At 44.7% G+C, this 22,463-nt stretch overlaps 2 protein-coding genes across 2 annotated transcripts; one reads left to right on the top strand and one right to left on the bottom strand.

The window, feature by feature from the left end:
* The first annotated feature begins 4,541 nt into the window (after nucleotides 1-4,541).
* Nucleotides 4,542-7,771, top strand: tspan3b (tetraspanin 3b). Its single transcript, XM_084437105.1, has 7 exons — nucleotides 4,542-4,682; nucleotides 5,315-5,506; nucleotides 5,597-5,671; nucleotides 5,821-5,922; nucleotides 6,079-6,231; nucleotides 6,375-6,458; nucleotides 6,797-7,771. Exons 1-7 carry the CDS (start codon nucleotides 4,620-4,622, stop codon nucleotides 6,887-6,889), a joined length of 762 nt encoding a protein of 253 aa, XP_084293231.1. The 5' UTR covers nucleotides 4,542-4,619; the 3' UTR covers nucleotides 6,890-7,771.
* Nucleotides 7,772-9,048: 1,277 nt separating this feature from the next.
* LOC311308476 (proline-serine-threonine phosphatase-interacting protein 1-like) lies at nucleotides 9,049-14,163 on the bottom strand (the record flags this gene model as incomplete). Its single annotated transcript, XM_084437437.1, has 13 exons — nucleotides 9,049-9,180; nucleotides 9,958-10,058; nucleotides 10,303-10,399; nucleotides 10,537-10,635; nucleotides 11,120-11,199; nucleotides 11,299-11,344; nucleotides 11,802-11,903; nucleotides 12,364-12,426; nucleotides 12,515-12,621; nucleotides 12,708-12,742; nucleotides 13,108-13,182; nucleotides 13,326-13,426; nucleotides 14,131-14,163. The coding sequence occupies 13 exons, from the start codon at nucleotides 14,161-14,163 to the stop codon at nucleotides 9,049-9,051; spliced, it is 1,071 nt and encodes a 356-aa protein (XP_084293563.1).
* Nucleotides 14,164-22,463: the final 8,300 nt, after the last annotated feature.

Raw genomic sequence — 22,463 nt, 5'->3', positions numbered from 1 at the left:
TTTAGCTATACAGCCAGCACTGATGAAATGAAAATGTTCTCATAATTTGAGACCAGCCTTTTATGATTAGTCTGAATTCTATTTGGGGAAATAAACCACCCACCCACCCACAGTTTGGCTACACCCAGTCTTCAGCAATGTTGCCCATTCAGTGGCGCAATGGAGCCTGTTATTACCCAAATCAAATTATGTCATTGCCATTTTCCATCTGCTGTTGTTGAAATTGCTAGGCGTGTTAATTGTGCACTCATTTCGGCTACGGGGATATTTACACAGCAAATATTATTTGTGTCTGGAAACCCCATTCTCGCGTAAAAGTGTGCGCGCGTACGTATGTGGTCCGATATGAAACCACCGACAGTGACAACTTGTTTGTTTGGACAATCCTTCAAATTGCGAATTGCTCTGCATAAAACCGACAGAGAGAGAGGGGGGGGGGTGAACCACCCAGATCAGCATGTTATAAATTCAGGATCAGCCTCAGTCCGTCACTAACAAGAACGCCACTTGGACATCTGCGTACTGAGGTGGAAGTTCAATATTTTCGACATGCCAGGGATACATTTGAACAATGTTTGCCAATTTGGTTTCTTTGGCTATCTTATATTTTTCTCTTACATCTCTGTAACTTCTTCAGTAAGTTTTGATTTAACTGAGCTTAGAAACAAAGTTGCGAAAATTAAAGTAAATCCGAGAGGGAATCTATGGGCGACAGGTAAGTCAATTTTGGACACAACTAAGTTTTCTTTTGCTGTGCATACAATATCTGTAGTTTTAGTGAGTCTTTCACACAAATTATTATCAATTCAACTTGCAAAGCAGACTACATGCAAAACTTTAACCAAATATTTTCTGTCTATTGCAAAGGTCATTTTATGGGCAAGAAGAGTGTGATGGATAGCCCCATGCTGTCGTCCCCTAATGGTCAAGGCGTTGATGAATTCGAGGTAGCCTTGGGTCCGGAGGAGAGCGGGATTGGGGACCTTTTCCAGGAGGTTCTGAGAGTGGCTTTGCAAGCCCAGGTTGACACACAAGAAAGCCGCACGAAAAATCAGGTGAGCTTCATACAGTGAAACGTGCACAATGTAGGCTATGTGCGTCACACTACATGGCGATCGAGTAAAATTAACTGAGGCAATTCTTTCATATGATGTTTTGATATGGTGGTATATTCTCTATTCTAGGAGACTGGATGGTTGATGAAGATTTTAGAGAGCTACATTCAAAAGAGCATAAAGTGACGCAGGAGTTTCCTATGCATGAACCTGGCTGAAGTCATCTGGTCTGACTCTCACTTATGGTTTGGCCATTATAGAAAGAAATGCATCAATGTTAAAATATAATTATATTAAGCTCAAAGTTTTCAAATGCCATTTGCAATATTAGGCTACATAAAGATATACATTTTGCTGTGCTGCATTGTACTATTGTTGAAAGAAAATATTTATATTGAATAAATACAATTATTTGCAAAGCCTGTGACAAACATGGTCATGAATGGTCATAAAGAACATTTGTTTTTTCCTCAACATGTTTTTGCTGGGGTATTGATTTCAATGTCCTGCATATTTCATTTGATTGAGATGAAGCCTCAACTGTAATTAGGATTATAAGTGTTACATAATTGCAGATCATAGTGCCACAGATCATCCAACAGGCATGACCCACTACATAAACCCTAAACAATACGTGATTATTCACTTTTTCATCAGCTGTGCCCCTAGATGTTTAATCAGTACAGTCTAATATTCGTGTAAGAGAGAGAAAGAGAGAGGGGGGTGGGGGGGTGTAGGCCACATTAATATTAACTGGTCAGAAATCACTGAAAGCTAAGAATAAGATTAGCTAAATCACTTTGTCCAGAGGTTCTTCAGGTGTACAGTGGATGGATTTGTCTCTTTCTCCACGCTCACGTCCTTCATATTGATTAATTCTACAGAGCCCAGTATAAAGCATAGCGATGCACTTCCCTGTGCAGTCAACAGATTGCTCTCACAGCATGAGTGAGAAAGAACTTGCATATGTGAAAATAACCAGTAATGCTTATATAAATATCAAATGTGGGTAGTTTATATAAATATATATTAATTTTTGTGTGATATTTCCTGAAATTGAAATCAGTATTACATACATATAGTTCTCTGGGTTTTGCCTGAAAGGAGGTATTGTTCTCTAGATCAATAATGCTAATGTAATGTATTTTGGCTCTATTGTCTTGGGTAAATCAATAGTATAAACTGAACTGATAACATCGTATTGTGTATGCATGTGCTTTGGTGTTGTTTTTTTCTTGACTGACACTAGTTGTACTATGGCCATTGAACGCCTCTGAATTATGACCCTGCAACATAGGCTACTGTTCATTACTCATTCATGAACATGGCTTCCATGGCTTTGCATATCAGTCCTTACTAGATTTGTGCTTCAACAACAAAAGTGAGGATTACCTTAAATGTATTTCCTCAGTGTGTTGCTGTACCCCTATAGAGCTAATGTCGAGGGTTATTTGAAGTCTCATGATGTGATGAAAAGATACTCTCGTTTACCAATTTCACACCACACCTGATGTTTGTTATAATACAGAATATTTTTCATGACACTATCAATATGTGTGCACATTCATTTGGATGTCTTTTTCTGGTCGGATTGTGTGGTGCTAACAGCATGGCCCAAGGCATTTTACTCCTCAATTTTTTTTTCTGATTACAGATGCCCAGTGCAGACAACTCACCAAGCCATTATGGCAATGTGTTAGATTTGAGTGCATATTCTACCTGTATATGTCCATAATACTGTGCTTGTAGTGTAGGACACTATGATAATGAATTAAAGGACTGAATGAAAATGCAATCACATTGTGGATCACAGTTTGATTGATTGGCCTATAATAGTTTAAACAGGTTTTTATCTCATTTATGTTTCTGTATAATATCATAAGTATTGTGCTTTGTTAGCGTGAACAGTTTATTTGTGTTTCCAGGGCCATGATTTAATTAATGTTATTAATTTTGGGAATTGGGCAGGCAGATATCTTCAGTTTGATGATGGTGTATTGGTCTGGCCACAACACAAATCTCCATTGACATTGTGCTTCTTCTCTCCTTGGAAAAGACAGATTGAATTTATCATCTCAGTGGCCTCAGCCTTGCTTCCCACTCATTCACCAATTACACAAATCCAAGATTTTCTTCTCTTGCATGGTAGAACATACTGTATACTGTAATCTTAGTTTCTTGTGACATCCACATGCACAATTCTGACACTTCATGCTGCGAACAGCAGCAAGCAGATATTAAAAGGTTACAGCTATTTGCCTTCTCATGAGTACACTCATGTTGATTGGATGGCTCTTGTTTATAATGCAAACAGAGCCATCATTTGACTCCTATATATATGTTACATAATGTAGCCTACAGTCTGAACTAACCAACAAGACCATTCGTTTGTTTCTGTTATTCTTAGATGTAATTTTTTTGCAATACATTTTTCACAATGTAATTAAATTGGCAGAGTTTTCAATATTAAAATGTTCAAAGCATGATATTCAAAATATCACAATGGATGGTGCACTTAATCTTAGCTTTGTAACCCACATTAAAGGTCTGCCCCGGGCGGGATTTGAACCCACCTTCGAAAAGCTCTCCCACTTGTGAGGCGGACATGCTAACAGTTGCGCCAACAGGAACGTCCCTCTTGGTGGGACTGTCAGCGTTTCTTTGAGGAGTGAGTTTCAACAGCTACTCCATGTTTCACTCGGTTACACCTGCATAAACAGTAGCTTTACATCTATCTATTACTGACAGATCCTTGAAATCTTTTCTTGCCATACTCAGTCACTCTGCAAAGAAATGCATTGCATTGTACTCACTCCCAGGTTTTAGTTGACAATGATAGATCTAGCTCAATAAACATAGCCTATGTCTTTGGGCCAAGCTAGGGCAATGTCATGAAGTTGATGTAGAACCCTTAGGTATCAATTTAGTTGTATGTATAATGTATTATACTTCATTCTAGGTCTACCAATAAAGTTGCAGGCTACTATTGTGTCAAGGGAAGTCAAAACTGACATCAATTGACAGGATATACTGCCACCCTGTGACACAAATTAAAATCTGCCTGTTTGAGGGATTTATTGATACATTCTGATGATGAAGATGATGATGGCGATGATGATGAATAGGTATTTGCGTAGGTGGAATCATAATTAGGAGCAGTCTTAAGTCTTAGGAACATGCAGATTGAATGTAATTTGATGTCACTACAACTGCTCAGTCAGCTAGTAGAATGTAGGCTACTGGGATAGCAAGTTGTCAGAAAATTCTGGGCCGCTTCATTTAACAATCTGAGAGGTGTTTCTTGAAATCAACAACAGGGGACAAGTATCACCACTGGTATTACATGACCACCCTCTAAAAGCGTTACTTTATCCCCAAACCCCATGTTATTGTTTTGATGATCTCATCGCGACATGTGACTTTGTCCACTCTATTTGCCAATGTGATTGGTCGATTCAGCGAAGAATCGGGGCAGTGGAGCTGAGCTGAAGAATGTGACAGCCATTTTATTATCATACAACCTATTTTATACAGTAGCTAAACTATTTTAATTACAGCGCAACCATGGGGCAGTGTGGAATTAACTCATCAAAAACCGTCCTGGTTTTTCTGAATCTCATATTCTGGGTAAGCAAGCAAACCCAACCACCTTAAAGTTCTTCAGTGGCGAGGAACCATATGGTTATTGAAGCTACGCAATAGAAATTCTTCCAGCCTTTCGCGCTAGCCTAGCTAGATAGATGGCTAACAGTAAGATACTGGTTTAAGCTAGCTATAGCTACATTGTCCTAAAAACCGCAAATAACACTGGATGTTTTCCTAGTATTTATTATTTTCTAACACTGATATTAAAAGGTAAATACGTGTGGCCAATGTTATGCAGAGATGGATGCCCAGAGTGCAGACTGCAAGGTGCATGACTCCACTGCTAGCCTGTTGTTAGCAGCTGCAGTGGATGCTAGCCGTCCCTTGTTTGGATGCCTGGGCTTGGCACCTTCGCATAACCTCCTTGCTTGGCACACGTTGTGACCTTCTTGACATGCCTGCATGCAAATTTAGATCTCAGCTCTTCAACCTGCGTTTAATAAAGACTTAAGAATGGGCCCTTAATTAAGGAAAGCTGAAAGGCTTGAGCCCATTACACACAATCAGCAAAGACAGAAGCCTCTTGGGCATTGATTGGCACTCAATTTGCATGAATAACTAATCAAGGATTATTTGCATATAACCCCCTCCTTTCTCTCTGACTGTCTTTATAGGCTGCAGCTGGAATTCTATGTTACATTGGAGCTTATGTGTTCATTACATATGATGATTATGACCACTTCTTTGAAGATGTGTACACCTTGATCCCAGCTGTAACGATCATAGTTGTTGGGACTCTTCTGTTCATCATTGGCTTCATTGGTTGCTGTGCCACAATTCGAGAAAGTTCCTGTGGACTAGCAACTGTAAGTAGCCTGTTGGAAAAACATACTTGCCGAGTATGGTATGGTTGGCCATTACAAACTTTGATTTTGTCTCATCTCATCCTGTTACAGTTCGCAGCCATTCTCCTGCTGGTTTTTGTCACAGAAGTTGTTGTGGTGGTTCTTGGGTACATTTACAGGGCCAAGGTAAGTACTGTCTGAGTATAGGCTGTAGGGCGAATACATTTGTATTATTTTGAATTTTGATAACTGACGTCCATTGCTATGGATTAGGCTATACTCTTTAACGTACAGGTTATAAGCACATTTTCCACTTGTTGGTATGTTTATTTCAGGTGGAGGATGAGGTCAACCATTCCATTCAGAAGGTGTATGATAAATACAATGGCACTAATACTGATGCTCCCAGTCGTGCCATCGACTATGTGCAGAGACAGGTGAGAATAGTTTAAGAGACCAGGCGTTTTTCAATATCTCTAGGCTATATTTCACTGCATTGGTGTCATGTTTTAGTTGGAGGGTTTTGGGGTGTCTACAGCAGTCTCTCTCCCACCCATTTCTCTCTCTCTGTCATGCTCTCTTACTCCTCATAGCTTCATTGCTGTGGGATTCGCAACTATGCTGACTGGAGGAACACCACCTGGTTCAAGGAGTCGAAAAACAACAGTGTTCCAGTCAGCTGCTGTAAACCCAACATCAGCAACTGCACCGGCACTCTTACTCGTCCAGGAGATCTCTATCAGGAGGTAAGTGTGAGAAACGACACTAAATACTACTACAATAAATAGCACACACGTACTACTACACTAATACTACTACACTAAATAGCACACACATACAGTACACACTGGTTTAAAAGATGTGTTTAATTCCTGCCTTTTTCCTCTAGGGGTGTGAGGCTCTTGTTGTGAAAAAATTGAAGGAAATAATGATGTATGTCATCTGGGCATCACTGACCTTTGCGGCAATACAGGTAAACGTCTGAAACATGAGTGTAGAAGTGCAGTAGCATCACACTAAAGTCTCATATGAAGGCATAATTAGTCTTTGGTAATGTCTAAAGAGGATGTTAACTAGAGGTAATTTCCTACAGCAGATAGCCGCTGTAGTAGGCATTGAGCTGCAACATTTGCAAAAAAGGTTCTCTTCCATGTTTTAGTTTTTATACCACCCTATGGGGACATCACACCAGGTACTAGCCCACCTCTTGCATCTTTAGAAGCTAGTTTCCCCACTGTCAGAGCGCGGTAGGGTTCCACGGCGCCACCAAGACACACAGTGAGATGCCCTCTGTGTTCTGTTCATCTCTAGATGCTGGGGATGCTGTGTGCCTGCGTGGTTCTATGCAGGAGGAGTCACGACCCAGCTTACGAGCTGCTCGTCACAACTAACACCTACGCATGAAGAGGACCCAGATAGACCCTTACTCTGCCATTTACCCGTCATAAGAGAAAAGGCCTCATCGAACACGTCTTTGGTAGTTTTCAGCTGCAGTCAGCTCAAGCACACCTTGCACAATGCATAATAGCTCGTAGCGTACACTGGTTAAGGGAGGGGGAAGGTCAGTAAGCTAGCTGCCTATTTATTGATATGCTTTTTTAGTTGATACATTTGAAATGCGATTAAAACACTATGATATGCTTTAAGGTCCCAGTTGTACATGGCAAGTTGATATTATTGCATCATCTCATTAGCTTCTTATATCCAGCCTTGTCTGTTTTATCCGTCTCAGTTTGGGGTACATAAGGGATCGTTAGGAGCTAATATTGAACAAACTACTATTCAGCGTAGCGTACGGAATGTATTCTCTCCCTTTGTGTCACTTTGCACTATGACAAGCTTGGGAGGGATCTGATTAATATTTAATGATGTGCATAAACGTTGATGGATGAGGCATCACAAATATGTGATACTGAATTTTGAGTCAACCTCCATCAGTTGTCTCCAGTCCCATCTAGGATCACCTGTCTCCAGTCCCATCTAGGACTCCTGTCAGTGTTACCTACCCCAGTAGATATAGCTTGTATATGTTTCAGTCATACAAAATCCCAGTAAAGTATGAAAAGTGGTTCAACCACTTCGATAGTCAATGAAAAAAATACCGTATTATTTTCTATTTTTGTGGCATTGTGTATTGTTGGAACATCCCGTAGAATGTCTTGTTGATTTTTGATGTTGAGTTCTTTAGAAATATAGTGCAATAGAAATATAATTATGTGAAGCAGAACGATGTAAATACATTGGGGAAAGTAGAGAAGACTGGAATAAACTTCTACATTTTAATGAGATCGTATCCTGTCATTTTACTGCTCAGCACAGTGGAATTGATCTTATTACCACATTGGCAAAATGTACATAATGGGTCTAATACACCCATAGCATGGAGTCCCTAATTAAGACATAAAATGAAGAGACAGACATGGGATATTTATAATTAATAAAATATTTAATTAAATACAATTTACAGCTAATTTACTATTTAAGTCACTGGGATTCTGTTGGTTGCAGCATTTTATTTGCAATATTGTAGCCACCACTATCACGGCAAAATACAATATAATGTCAGTCAGATTTGACTTTGCATCTCTCAGCTGAGGACCATGATCTCTGGAGCGGCACATGTGATTAAGAAGTCATGACGTCCGCTGATGAGTCATTTTTATGTCAGATCAGTGAGTCATCTCTATTGCTGGAGTCTATTACTGAAAGACTCTGAATGAATGATCAAAATGAGAATTTGAATACTAAGATGTTCAAACATTGGTGCCCTTTAAATGTATTCAGCACAGTGTAATTATTTGGAAACAGATTTGATAGCTGACCTCTATTCCTGTTTTTCTTAACAGTTTTGTGACTAACAAAGATGCCAAATTTACCCCTGGGGGATCATTAAAATATCTATCTACACTATATGGACACAAATGTATTGGGCCACCTACTAATTACAGAGTACCATGCCCAAACAGTGCTAACGCCCGCTCAACTCATGGTTCCGAACAATAGCGGGTGCAGATCCAAGAACAATGGTAGAAGGAGAATAATCCGCACTCTGGTCAATAATTTTTGTAGCTTTATTGCATGGCAGCAGTCAGTGAACGGACGTGTTCCGGCCGTAAGGCCTTCTTCAGCGTTTCATTTCCATTTCCACCTACTAATTACACCTACAGGAGCTTTTATGACATTCCATTTTAAATTCATAGGCATTAATATGGAATTAGTCCCCCCTTTGCAGCTATAACAGCTTCCACTCTTCTGGGAAGGCTTTCTACAAGATTTTGGAGTTTGTGTGGGAATTTCAGGTCAGATCATGTGAGGTCAGAGACTGATGTTGGACGAGAGGGCCTAGCTCACAATCTCCTTTCTAGTAAGATGTTCGATGGGGTTGAGGTCAGGGCTCTGTGCGGGCCAGTCAAGTTCTTCCACACCAACCTCACCCAAGCATACCTTTATGGACCTTGCTTTGTACACTGGGGCACCTTGCTTTTTGTTTGCTGTCCGTGTTCGTGTGTGTGTGTGTGCGTTTCCGTATGCAGGCATGTCTCTGTGTGAATTTGATAGCGTGACTAGAGCTTTGCTAGATAGTTCCCCGGGACCAAACCAGTCAGCCCATTCATCTGCACCGTCCACCAGCCATCCTCGCCCTGCTCCAGCACCACCACCACGTCCCCCCGCGTCACCGTCAGCTCGTCCGGGTCCTGGGGAACACCGCACACCCAACAGACACACACCTCACTGTTAGAAATACATGATAACTGGACTGTAAATAAACAGACCTGGTTTACCGTGATCATGATAAACCAAGTATAGCGTTTGCTTTTAAGATGATGTTGAGTTGAACAAGAATATATCTTTGAATAATCACCCGTGAAACGTAGTCATATTGCACCATATAGCTTTCGTCTTCTTCCAATATCTCACCAATAAATTCTGCTTGCTGCTGAAAATCAGGTACGGCTATGGAAGGATATACGTCATCAAGATAGTCAGCTAAAATAGTGGGGTTAGTGGACCATACAGTTTTTAAAGATTATGGTGATTTTAAAGTGCAACTTAACAGTAACTAGACATTTGAATGACATGATATATTCTTGGTATGGCTTAACCTTCACATAATACAATTTGGAGGATCCCCTCACTGGTGGACTGACAATACACAAAGGCAGGAGCTTATACTGACCACTAGATGGTGCTGTGGACTGTGAACTGTCATTGAGGCTCAACTTGGAACCAGAAATATTTCCTTGCAGTAGATTGGAGAACCTATGAAAATATCATGTTACAATATCAACATACAGCAGCCATGTCTGACCTGCGTACATTTTGGTATGTCTCATATTTTTTATGGATAATAATAATAAGTGATGATAGTTGGATATTCTGATGATAATGTGAATTTACAAATGCAAGACCTTAAATTAATTTCTGGAAGATTAGAGTCACAATTTCTGCTGTGGTGTGGTATGTGTTTTGACAGTTGACTCCAACCTCCTCATGACCCCCCCTGCAAAGAAAGAGCTGCCATGCCTGTCGTCCGATGTCTCCCTCCGATACCTGTTCTCAAACACTATAGGATCTACGGACAAGGAAAGAATTCAATTAATCAAAGACATATTTATTCTATCTGGCCTATATGGAAAAGGTGCAGGCTTTATATTTAAATGCTATGCAGTATCCGGAGTTGGGGCACCAAAGGAAATTACGACAGGATGGAGCTGTACATTACTGTTCCTACTTTACAACATTTTTACCACAGTAAAGTTGAATGCAACACAGTTTATTTGAGACTAATTTCACTCAGCTTAATGACGACTGTTTACCTGGTGGGCTTGAACCTGTTGATTTCATCTCTATGAACTGGTTGTTGTCTGTAGTGATGTCACACCTTTCCAGGGTTCTCCTGACCTCCTCATAAAACTGAAAGAAATCATTCCAGAACAGTCTTCAAAGCTTGAATAATGTCTGACAGAAACTGCACATATCACCTAGGTATTTATTGAGTAAATACTACATTGACACTAATTGGTACTAATGTTGAAGCATGGTCAACTGACCTCGTCATCCGAGACACTCTGCAGGGAGAGGAGATTGCAGTGGTCCCACATGGCACCCCTCAGTGTACCGATGCGGTCACCTTCCTGTTGCTGGAACACCTGAAACACACACGAACCCTGGCGCTGATCAACACTACAGCAGAACGTTCATCAGGTGCTCCTTGTCTATAATGTCTTGCTTTTTGTTTTAATACTTTTAATTTGTCCTGCTTTTTGTTTTAAATGTCTATAATGTCTTGCTTTTTGTTTTAATGCTTTTAATGTCTGATGTAAAGCACCTTGAATTGCCCTGTGGCTGAAATGTGCTATATAAATAAACTTGCCTTGCCTTGCCTATCCCAATCTTTATGTGAATGCATTGCACATTGTTTTAGATTGTGAACAGTTATGTTTTTGTGTTTTTTTTTTTTTACATTACATTCATATGAATGACATACTATGATTGTATGAAACTAGACTGTATGAGATCTCGGCCAAACTGAGTGTTGTGGTCAAACATTGTATTGTTCATAATGGGAGGAGGTGTGTATGTGGTACAGTAGGCAGAGCTGTCAAGGTGTGGTACCACACCAGGCTAGAGTACCTCACACGTGCTCATGTGCGTTTCCTCCCAGTCCTGCCGAGCGTTCTCTAGCTGCTGAATGTTAGAAAAGTAGATTGTCTCTGTAGATGACAATATTTCAGAAAACAATCAATTTCTTGCTTCGGCTTCTTCAGCTTGCAAGTGTACCAACACTGCTAGATGTCTAAAATTGTACAGACCTGCGTCAGTGGCTGCCTGTCTGCACTGCTTGGCCTTCTGCTGTACCTGAGACAATAAGAGAGGTGAAAGTGAAAAACTTTGAATCAAAAGGTAACTAACAACGGGCCTCCATTCCAGGAACAAGAGCTGATCACTTCTCTTTTAGCAAAAAAGAGATGGACATTATTCCCCTCAGTAAATTCTCATTTCCCGTGCACAAACAGGAATAATGCACTTCATTTCCGGAAACTGCCGTCGTTATGATGCGTGTTGACCGAGAAATGCTGTGCATGACAGTTATACTGCGCCTATAGACTCAGTGCTTCACTTAATCTCAGTCTAGTCGGGACCATACAAATATAATGACAACAGAAATGTAACGACAACTTCACCTCCATTACAGTATGGCTTCCACAAACCTTTGTCACAGTAACACCGGATACTGTGATGTGTGAGCATGTCCACCGGCTGTGGTCCACAGTATAGCTGTGCTAAGGCGCTAGGGGTTTTGTTGTGACTGTACCTTCTCAGACTGCTTCTGTGTGGCGCCCGTGCTGCTGATCTTCTCCATCAGCTGCTCTGCCTCGTCCGCCTCCCTGCAGCGCTGCTCGTAGGCCCTCTTCGACTGCGGACCGCAGACGGCTCGTTAGTTTGTGTTCATCGTGGTGACATTGACCATTTGGGACATGAGCAGCTAACACTTTAAAGTAACACTTTACAGTATACAACTGTGTGTGTGTGTGTGTGTGTGTGTGTGTGTGTGGGTGTGTACAGTACGTGTGTGTGTGCGTGTGGGTGTGTAAGTGTGTGTGTGCGTGTGTGTGTGTGTGTTCTGATGTATCTCAGTGGTCTTTCAGCTTCCTGTTTCCTTCCTTGCAGTGTTGCTGTGTATGTTCTCTGCATGCTCCCCTGTCTGTGACAGCTACTGGACTCCCGTACACCCCCTTCCTCTTTCTATACACTAAATATATGTTGCACTTCTTACTGTCACTGCAACTTCTCAGTGGCTATCTAGATTTTTCGCATCTATTTAGTCTGTATTTGGGGTTTTTGAGTGCTTATTAAATGCATGGAATCATGTCTACCTCCATGGTCTTCTTGTAGAAGGATACCTTCGTCTTCTGAACCTTCTCCATAATCCCCTCAAACTGGATGGATGAAAAATCGTCAGTTCCACTTTTCCTGCTTGACAATGCTAAATTAAAAATGTGGACATATATGACTCATGCGCAAGACCTTCTTCCTCTGCTCCCTCTGCCGCTCTCGGAATGTCTCAATCTTCTTGACCTCTTCTCTCAGCATGCCAGACAGCTGAATATGCAGCTTCCCTATATTCTCAATTTCTGATCAAAGAAAAAGCACAGCTGTCAACATATGGTTTGGATTTGTCCCAGTATAGCGAATTGGAGGGGGGGGGGGTCACACTTACGGGTTTTTAGTTGATCGAAGGATGCCTTCAAGGTACTGTGAAAGTAAAGTTGTTCCTTTCACTTTCAATTGTGTTACTGACAAAAGTAGCATTGTGAGCCTAGAGGGTTCATGTACTGTATTGAAGAAGGCTGTTTGGCAATGCAAACACTCATTATGAACAGGAAACTGGTCATGTAAATCTGATAATGATAATATTTTGAGATTCACTAAAGACGCTGTAGGTTTAGAGGAGGCAGCCTATAACATGCCCACAGACAAACACGCGTGCGCACACACACACACACACGCACACACACGCACACACACACAGTCACGCACACACTCACATACACACACACACACACACACACACACACACACACACACACACACACACACACACACACACAGCGCTTTACCTGATCTCTGTCGGGCCTCCAGTTTTATGAGCTATCATCACCAGGTCCTTTCCATACCTCTCTTCAGCCATGGCTCTGTGCAGCACAGACATACTCACTCTGAGTGTTGTACTGGAGTTTGAATTTCAGTCATGATGAATCTTTACATGAAGGGGTGACATATTGCCCTTTAATATATTATGCACTGCTTGTTAGGCCTATGTGTTCACTTAGCCTACCTCAGCTTTAGGAGTTCCTCTACGTCTTTGCACATCCGCCTGCCATCGTGTAGCTTTTGTATCAACACCTCATAGCCCAAATGATTGGTGAAATCTGTTCCCTGTGGACACACAGCTACTGTTATTTTGTAATCGACAATTGCACAACACTAATTACTACACACTTCGACTCTCCGTTTTTTATGACACATATTGTCCGATCTGACTAACGTTAAAAGTGGAACTTGGTTGGGAGGCCAGGCTAGTCATAGACAGATATGTGATACTCAGCATATGAATCCCATTTTGTTCATGTTATCTCTCACGTGTAAAGAACAGGTTGAATTTCAAGTGGCACTTGATGCAAGTTAAACCAGTCAGACAACGAGACGTCCAACCCTCTGTTTGGAGGAGAGGCCCATAACAAAACTCATTGAATTATGGATTAACACAAATGGTTTCCTGGTCTAAATTGTATTTGTATTATCAGAAACTTGTATGTGCTGTTTTGCTGGCCCCATTGAAAAGGAGATTGTATCTCAATGGATCATTTCCCTGATTATATAAAGGAAAGCTAAATAAAAAAATGTTTTTCATATATGTATACCAGTATGATGGTAGTCTTATCAAGACTTCTCAAAATATTGCTGTGGACATAGCAATAAGCTAATTGCTCATTGAATTTAGTCAGATGTAGCCTACTGTCTGTGATAGTCTAGGCTATATCTCCATGGGTCTAACTGGAGTTACGGACTGAACGTTTGGTTCAAGTCCATCATCATCATCATCATCATCATCAAATAACAAAGTTAGTGAGTGAACTTACCCAAAAAGCATCTTTGAACATTAAGGGTGTCATTCTGCTGGGCTTCCTTAAACGCCAAAATGTATTTCCTCAAAACAATAAACATAAATTACAACACTTGGCAGAGGAGTTGTTCTACTCAAAGAACAACGGTGTGGCAAAATCACCAGAAAGACCCTAGCTGAACTGGCCTGCCGAATTCCGTGGCTCCGGTTCAACTTTGGTTTGAACATCGCTTGAAAGAGGAAGAAGTATGATTCAATTGACCACAGACAGACCCCCCCGCCCCCCACGTTGAGATAAACAGTCTTGATCATCATTTGAATAACAGATATGTAGCCTATTGACTACACTTGGACCATTAAACCTCCGATATTACGTTTTGAGTATTGCAGGGCCAAGATAATTGTGGGTAATTCAACATTTTGTAGAGTAATTGCATTGAACGACATGCTTTCAGTTTGACCAAATCTATTGTCTGCAATGGAACTCGGTCAACGGTAAGCATATCCTGCCCCCTAGTGGTAAAAAGGAAATTGGCGCGCCTAAATCTATACAATCTATTAACGGTAGCCTACTCACATACTGTATATTATTTGTACACTAGGCTACTCGTGGACAGGTATTTATGAACTTCAAACGTGTTACATATGTTCCCGCTAAGATAGCCTATAGCCTCGTAGGCCTATATTATTAAAGGAATGCTTGTTTCAGTATCCGAGTGGGCCTACGGCCAGAAGAGGGAGACATAGACCTCTTTATACCATCAAGATACACCACATTCTTAATAAACTAACATTTTAAAATCCATCTTGGCTGCCTCAATTTATCCAGAATCGTCCAATCATTGGTGCTTCTGTAAATAGTGCCCCGCAAAGAGTAAATAGTGCTTAATTCTCTGAAGGCATTGAGACACATGCATGAGCACATGAAAGCCTATTGATTCTCAAAGTGAGGAGGAAGGACTGGGTGCTTTCACTGATCGGTCAATAGGATGTGTGAAAATCCGAAGGCCCTCTTTCTCAGCTCGCTACTATAACACAAGTACAGACAGAAGGGACATCCAATCAATACTGCTACAACTGGAGTTAGCCTATTAGTCCAGAATTTTAGGGCTGTCTGACAACGATTTCAATGATTTGCTTGCTGTGGAATAATTTGAACGTTAATATGACTTGTAATCGTCATTTTTATTGGTATACAAATCCTATCCCCATCCACATTCATATGGGTATTGCCTTTCATTAAATCCGTTAGCTGATCATTCCTGCCCCTAAACATGTCAAGGAACGGCCGCGCGAGGAGAGGAACTGGCGGGGCCCCCGGCAGGTTGGTGTGGGGTGTGAGGGGGTCCGTGGTGTGACCCCGATGCCGGGCTCTAATGGAGGGGGTTGGCTATAATCTCTGGGAATCAGCTGTGCAGCCCACCAGCAGACACTGACTCCCTGGAGTAGCAGTTATTGAACTGTGACAAACGAGCCGTGTCAGGGCCGCCCCCCGCTACCTGGGGGATTCTCTAAATGACCTTTCCATTACCCAACCGCTGGTGTAGTCCCCCTGGTCAGATAGGGTTACGCACAGCCCGTTCGCCTGGCCCACCGTCACCACGGCTAGGCCTAGGATCAACCACCGCCTTTCCCCGCGCACCTCCATCTCAACTTGTTGTGAATAGAACATTTTAACTTGTCGAAAATTCACTTTGGTCAAAAATGTCAGGCCAAATCCAAGTTAATATTTGGTGGATTTTAGGAAGGTTTGTGTGGAGTTGCCGCTCAAGCGTTGCCACGCCGTAGGCTAGATGGCTTCAGAGAACCGCATGTGTGTTCTCCTGCGAACGCAAGCAAGGCGCCTTCTTTCCAACAGCGTGTGAGCGTGACTTCAGCGGTTTCACACGTCCCCGGTCCTCCGGTCCCGGATAATCCCCGGTCCAGCAGCACTGGCAGCAGCCCCGTGCTCGGGGAGTCGGTGTGCGCGAGCAAGCCCCTGACCGGCTGCAGCCCTCGCTGGTGAGGAATGCAGTGAGGTGAGCGTTGGCCCACATTAGTGCAAACCTGTTAGGATCCTGACAGATGGATAGCTAATGGTGTGTAGGCAGCAGTGCAGGGGCCTGTAGCTGTTAGTGAGATGATCCGCAGTAGCCGTCATAATACAGTCCAAGACCAACAGCTGGGGAGAGAGGGGGGTTGGGAGGGGGCGGGGTCAAGCCCCGAATCGTCAATCTCCACAGAGCCAGCGAGGGGCTTTCTCACATTTGATCTAAGTCTGGCTTCAAATGAAACATTTATTAGCTCGGCTAATCCGGCGTATCGCTCCTAGGAGCACCAGGCTCAATCAATTTGATCCTCCGTGTCCATTACTCCCTGTTGTGATCATCTCTGTGGTCACTGGGATCTGGGCAGAACAAATGCGCACGCACACACACGCACGCACATATGCACGCACACACACACACACACACGCACACACACACACACACACACACACACACCACTTGTATGTATGTTGATATGGATTTTCTGTTTTATAAATATTTGATCAGCACTGATGTCAGGGGGTGCACACATGGCCATGAAATATGGCTGATACTTTCATTGTGTTGTCGTGTTCTTCTGTCCTGCGGTTCCAGAAAGAGTTCTGATGCGGGAAGGAGAACTGGCTGGCCACGCCATGCCAGGTGACCCCAGTGAGGGGCTGCGTGCCACGGGCAGTATCCCCCCCTCATCCCCCTTGCTCGGTCCTCCCGACAGATGCTAGCGCCCTGCGGCCATTCTGTCCTGAGGGACCCCTGGCCTGTCCTCTTTCTCTACTCCTCCACCTCTCCATATACTGACCAGCCTCCTCTCCTCCCTCTCGACCCCTCGACCCCTCTCCCTCTCCCTCTCCCTCTACCTCTCCCTCTACCCTTTTCTGTCTACCCCTCTACCCCTCTCCCTCCACCTCTCTACCCCTCTCCCTCCACCTCTCTACCTCTATATCTCTCCCTCCACCCCTCTCCCTCTACCCCTCTCCCTCTACCTCTCTCCCTCTCCCTCTACCTCTATCCCTCTCCCTCTACCCCTCCCTCTATCCCTCTACCCCTCTACCTCTCCCTCTACCCCTCCCTCTCCCTCTACCCCTCTCCCTCTACCCCTCTCCCTCTCCCTCTACCCCTCCCTCTACCTCTATCCCTCTCCCTCTACCTCTCTACCTCTACCCCTCTCTCTCTACCCCTCTCCCTCTACCCCTCTCCCTCTACCCCTCTCCCTCTACCTCTCTCCCTCTCCCTCTACCTCTATCCCTCTCCCTCTACCTCTCTACCTCTACCCCTCTCTCTCTACCTCTCTCTCTCTACCCCTCTCCCTCTACCCCTCTCCCTCTACCTCTACCCCTCTCCCTCTACCTCTATCCCTCTCCCTCTACCTCTCTACCTCTACCCCTCTCTCTCTACCTCTCTCTCTCTACCTCTCTACCTCTATATCTCTTCCTCTACCTCTCTCCCTCTACCTCTACCTCTCCATACTGCCAAGCCTCCTCTCCTCCCTCTACCTCTCTCCCTCTACCCTTCTCTGTCTACCCCTCTACCTCTCTCCCTCTACCCCTCTCCCATTCCCCCTCTACCCCTCTCCCCCCCCACTCTACCTCTCCATACTGCCCAGCCTCCTCTCCCTCTCTCCCTCTACCCCCCTCCCTCTCTTCCTCTACCCCCCTCCCTCTCTTCCTCTACCCTTCTACCCCTTTACCTCTCTCCCTCTACCTCTTCCTCTACCTCTCCCTCTACCTCTACCCCTCTCCCTCTCTCCCTCTACCCCCCTCCCTCTCTTCCTCTACCCTTCTACCCCTCTACCTCTCTCCCTCTACCTCTACCTCTCCCTCTACCTCTACCCCTCTCCCTCTCTCCCTCTACCCCCCTCCCTCTCTTCCTCTACCCTTCTACCCCTCTACCTCTACCTCTCTCCCTCTCCCTCTCCCTCTCCCTCTCCCTCTCTACCTCTCCCTCTCTCCCTCTACCTCTCCCTCTCTCCCTCTACCTCTCCCTCTCTCCCTCTACCTCTCTACCTCTCTCCCTCTACCTCTGTGTGTCTGTATATATGTGTGTGTGTGTGCGCGCGCACGTGTGTGTACAGTATGTGTGCGCGCGCATGCATGTGTGTGTGTGTACTGTACGTGTGTGCGTGCGTGTGTGTACAGTATGTGTGCGCGCGCATGCATGTGTGTGTGTGTACTGTACGTGTGTGCGTGCGTGCGTGTATGCGTGCTTGTGTGTGCGTGCGTGTGTGTGCGTGTGTGTGTGTGTGTGTGTGTGGAGAGAGAAGGGGGCAAGGCTCCTAATTTGTTAAGTCGATTCATTAATTTAATAGAAGACAGAAATTGTGCTCGGCTGCTCACCTCACAGCCCTCAGGTAGCTGACATGCTGTTCCAGAACATTCTCTTTCCTCTAGCTGCTCTCCTGGGTTGTCGGTGTGGAAGTTCACTAGTTACAGAGTCATAGTAGGTGATTACATGTCTAACTGTATGATTCGTTTTCTTTGCTTACACAAATGGTGAACAAAACCCTTTCTTGATGAATCACTCAACAGTTGTGAGTTATGTGAACACGAGGTGACATAAATCCAACCCGCGCTCTTGAGTGGAATAATGTGCAATCTTGTTAAGTGTACTGTATGTTGACTGATAGGCCTATATGGTATCATCCTTAATCCAACGCAAATTGATTTCAGTCAGTTTACACATTTCACACAGCCCTAAAAGAGTGATGTCGCGAGAACAATGACGTATATCCAACAGCAGGTGGGGCTGTTGAGATGTTTCTGTGTTTCTTTTCCATGGTGTTTCCTCAGACATTCCTTTTGTTTTCTGGTTAGTCTCACAGCGAGCTCTGAAGGCTCCCGGTGAGAGAATTATCACTGGCCACTCCCCTGGCCATTCTGCATGGATGGAAGATTGATGACAGAGGGTAAACAACACTGTGTGTGTGTGTGTGTGTGTGTGTGTGTGTGTGTGTGTGTGTGTGTGTGTGTGTGTGTGTGTGTGTGTGTGTGTGTGTGTGTGTGTGAGAGAGAGAGAGAGAGAGAGCTATATGCAAAATAAGTTTAAACATTGGGAATGTGATTGACAAAGGGCTTGGCAAATTACTGCAGTCAGAATCACCTGTACCTATTGCAAGAGGTGCAATATATATTTGTTCCCTGTGTGTGTGTGTGTGTTTGTGTACACTGTGAGTGTGTGTGTGTGTGTGTTTCCGATGAGTGTGTGTGTGTTCTCCAAACCTCCATGGTATGGTATGTGTCTGACTCAGTTCCCAGCGGTTTTTATGTGACAGTCTGCCTTTGATGCTCCGGGCCCCGGGGCCCCTGGCAGACCAGGGTTCGAGAGCCGCTGCATCAGGACGTTCAAAGCCGTGGTAAAACTTAACACGGCGATTCATATCTGCGCTGCGGGTCATCTGTGTGTTGACTCGGAGAGCGTGTAATTAACACAGGGCAGGGGCAGCCGCAGCGTTCAGCTCACCTCCCGTCTCTGACCACGCAGCCCCTCCGAGGTGTTCATCAGGGCCGAGTCGTCCCACCAACACCTTATCTGTAGTTTGACTCTATTTATACGTCTCCGTTATCTATTTCTATTCCTTGTTTGGCAGGCTTGTGTAAACCTTTGCCCCCCGACGTCTTGTAACCACAAGTAGTGTAGATGAGCACAGTTGTATGCTCCTCTATGTACAGTAAATAATACACATGAAAAAAGTCAATGCATGCATTTTCCAAAAGCATTTCTGAAAAGGACATCCCCCTCACACGATAACCCTGAGTGTAAGCTAGACAGGGTTATGGCGGCGGTGTGGCTTCATCCATGTGTGTTTGTTTATTGCAGCAGCCCCCCCCCCCTCCCCCTCGGCCGCCGCCGCTACGCCGGTGTCGTGCTCCGCGGTGGCGTGCATGATTATCGACCGGTGTGTCATGGCGGACGCGGCCCGGCGTGCCTCTGTTGACTGCTTTGCGGTCAGCGCTGCAGGGCGCAGGCCTGCGGTCTGGCTGCAGACAGCCCGAGCCGTGTAAGCAGATCAGCTACTGTGTGTGTGTGTGTGTGTGTGTGTGTACGTGCGGGGGTGTGTGCCCCCCTCCCTTTCTCTCTCTCTCTCTCTCTCTCTCTCTCACACACACACACACACACTCCCTCTCCTCTTTATCTCTCTTCATATATCTCGTCTTCCTCTTTCTCCTTATCTCTCCCTCCCTCTCCTTCGCCCCCCCTTTCTCTTTTCTGTCATTCTCCTTTTCTCTCTCCCGGCCCCGCCCCCCCCCCAAGCTCTCCAGCATTTGGGCAGCGCCCCAGGCATCTCCTGGGCCACCATCTTAATGTCCCCTGCTGCGTGAGAGCCTACCCCCCACAACACGCACACACACACACACACACACACATACATACAAACACACACACCACAAATGCACTCCAGCAGAGCGCCTGGAGCTAATGGAGCGGTCAGATAAATGGTGGAGTTGGCCTGAGGGGAGACAGAGGAGCGTCCCGGGGTTGTGATTCACGATACCAAGGAGGTTTCCATCAATTCTGCATGGAAGCCAGCGCTACACACAAACAACATCTGACTTTATCTGAGGTTTGCCACAAGCACACCCAGAGCTCTGCCTGCACCCCCCCCACACACACACACACACCCACTCCCCATCCCTGTCTTTGTCTCATCGGTGTGTGTGTGTGTTTGTGAGTGTGTTGTTAAAGGTTCAGTCGATTTGACCCTAGTGGATCGGGGACATCTCATTCTGAATTGCGTCTATAGTTTGATATGATGTTTGATAGTGTGTGATTTTTGTAGTCATGGGGTGTGAGCTGAGTAGGCCTTCCGTTTCAGACTTCGTTGGTTTGGTGCGATACAAAACCGTGCATGTTTCCTTTGAAAGGATATTACTGAGTGATGTAGTAGGGTGTGTGGCATTGAGAATGGGGTCACTTGATTTATGAGTTTATTTGAATAACACTGAAACCTCTTTAACCCAGAGCTGAAAGGCCTAATTAGTTCTTATCAAACGTTTCTTCCCGCCCTGATTTATAACAGCTCATACATTATAGCACAGGAGGCTCTCTCCACTGTTTGGAAATGAAACTCATTAGCATAATTTGTGCCTTATTCTGACAGAGATTGAATTGAGAGATTGGGACAAAATGCATCCATACTGTAGATTGAAACTATCTCAGATATTGTGCTTGTCCTCTGACAGGTGTGATGGAACTATGAAACGTTTTATATCAGTATCATTCTGATGCATTGCAGCTGTGTCCTATGACACCAGTATTCTCAATGAGCAACACAACGACGATATTGATCTCATCCATTGACTCTTGACAGAGACACCACTCATCTATCTCTGCTGGTCCCGGCCGATGAGAAGCCCAGTGAGATCACAGAAGCGTGGCTGACGCAATTCGTCAGATAAAGTGCTCATTTCTCAGCTCTGCTGGTGAGAGAGCTCTTCGTCACATGTGCCGGGCTGTGGCCTCAGAGTGTATTCTCCTACTGTCACAGTCTCCCGGCAAATCCCATCCCTCCTCAGCACGGCGTGGCGGACATTCATTACCTGATGAGTGTTGGCCGGTAGGCCCCGCCCCCACTGTTGACCAGGCCTAATCAGCCTCTGTGGTGGCCGACACATCTTTCACTAGTTGACTTGTCATTAACTAAAAGCACCGTAGAGCTTTACTCCCAATTACCACTCCCATGCCCGCTTGCATAAATCACTTTTGTCGTCTTTCATGAGCTCCCCTCCGCACTCTCCCCTCCCCACGGGACCTGCTCGAAGGCCTGCACTCTGCACGCCGGATTACGCGCTCAGGGAATGGGAACTTTACCTCCCCAACTCCTCGCCCTTTTTTTTATACCCGGTGCAATGACCATTTGATCGCGAGAGAGAGAGGGTTTAGGCCCGGCGCAACAATGGGGGAGACCTCATCATTTAAACTGTTATGATCTTTTTAATGTCTTCTATTGCTGTATCATTATCCCCTGTCACAGTTATTGCCACCGGCACCCGCTCTGATATCGTTTTCAGTGAGAGAAGGCCTGGATCATTTGTAATAGCGTATAAGTCATTTGTAGCGTGTGTTTTTCGTAAAGGAGACAGACTGAGCCCCTGCGTATTTTTATCTGGCCCATCGATCTAGTTACCCCTCCTCCCGTGGGTGGCAGCCTTGACCTTCGGTGTGGGAGGTATCGGTGAGCCATGTGACCTACGCTATGGGCCATCGCAGTGCTCCCCTCTCTCTCTCTCTCTCTCTCTCTCTCTCTCTCTCACACACACACACACACACACACACACACACTCCCTTCGGCGGGGGGAAAGAGAGAGGGTAGGAGGGGGGTCTTGAG

This window comes from Borostomias antarcticus, assembly GCF_949987555.1.
Source record: "Borostomias antarcticus genome assembly, chromosome: 4".
Classification (NCBI taxonomy): Eukaryota; Metazoa; Chordata; class Actinopteri; order Stomiiformes; family Stomiidae; genus Borostomias; species Borostomias antarcticus.
The sequence above is the reverse complement of the archived record's forward strand: the minus strand, read 5'-3'. Positions and strand labels throughout refer to the sequence as shown.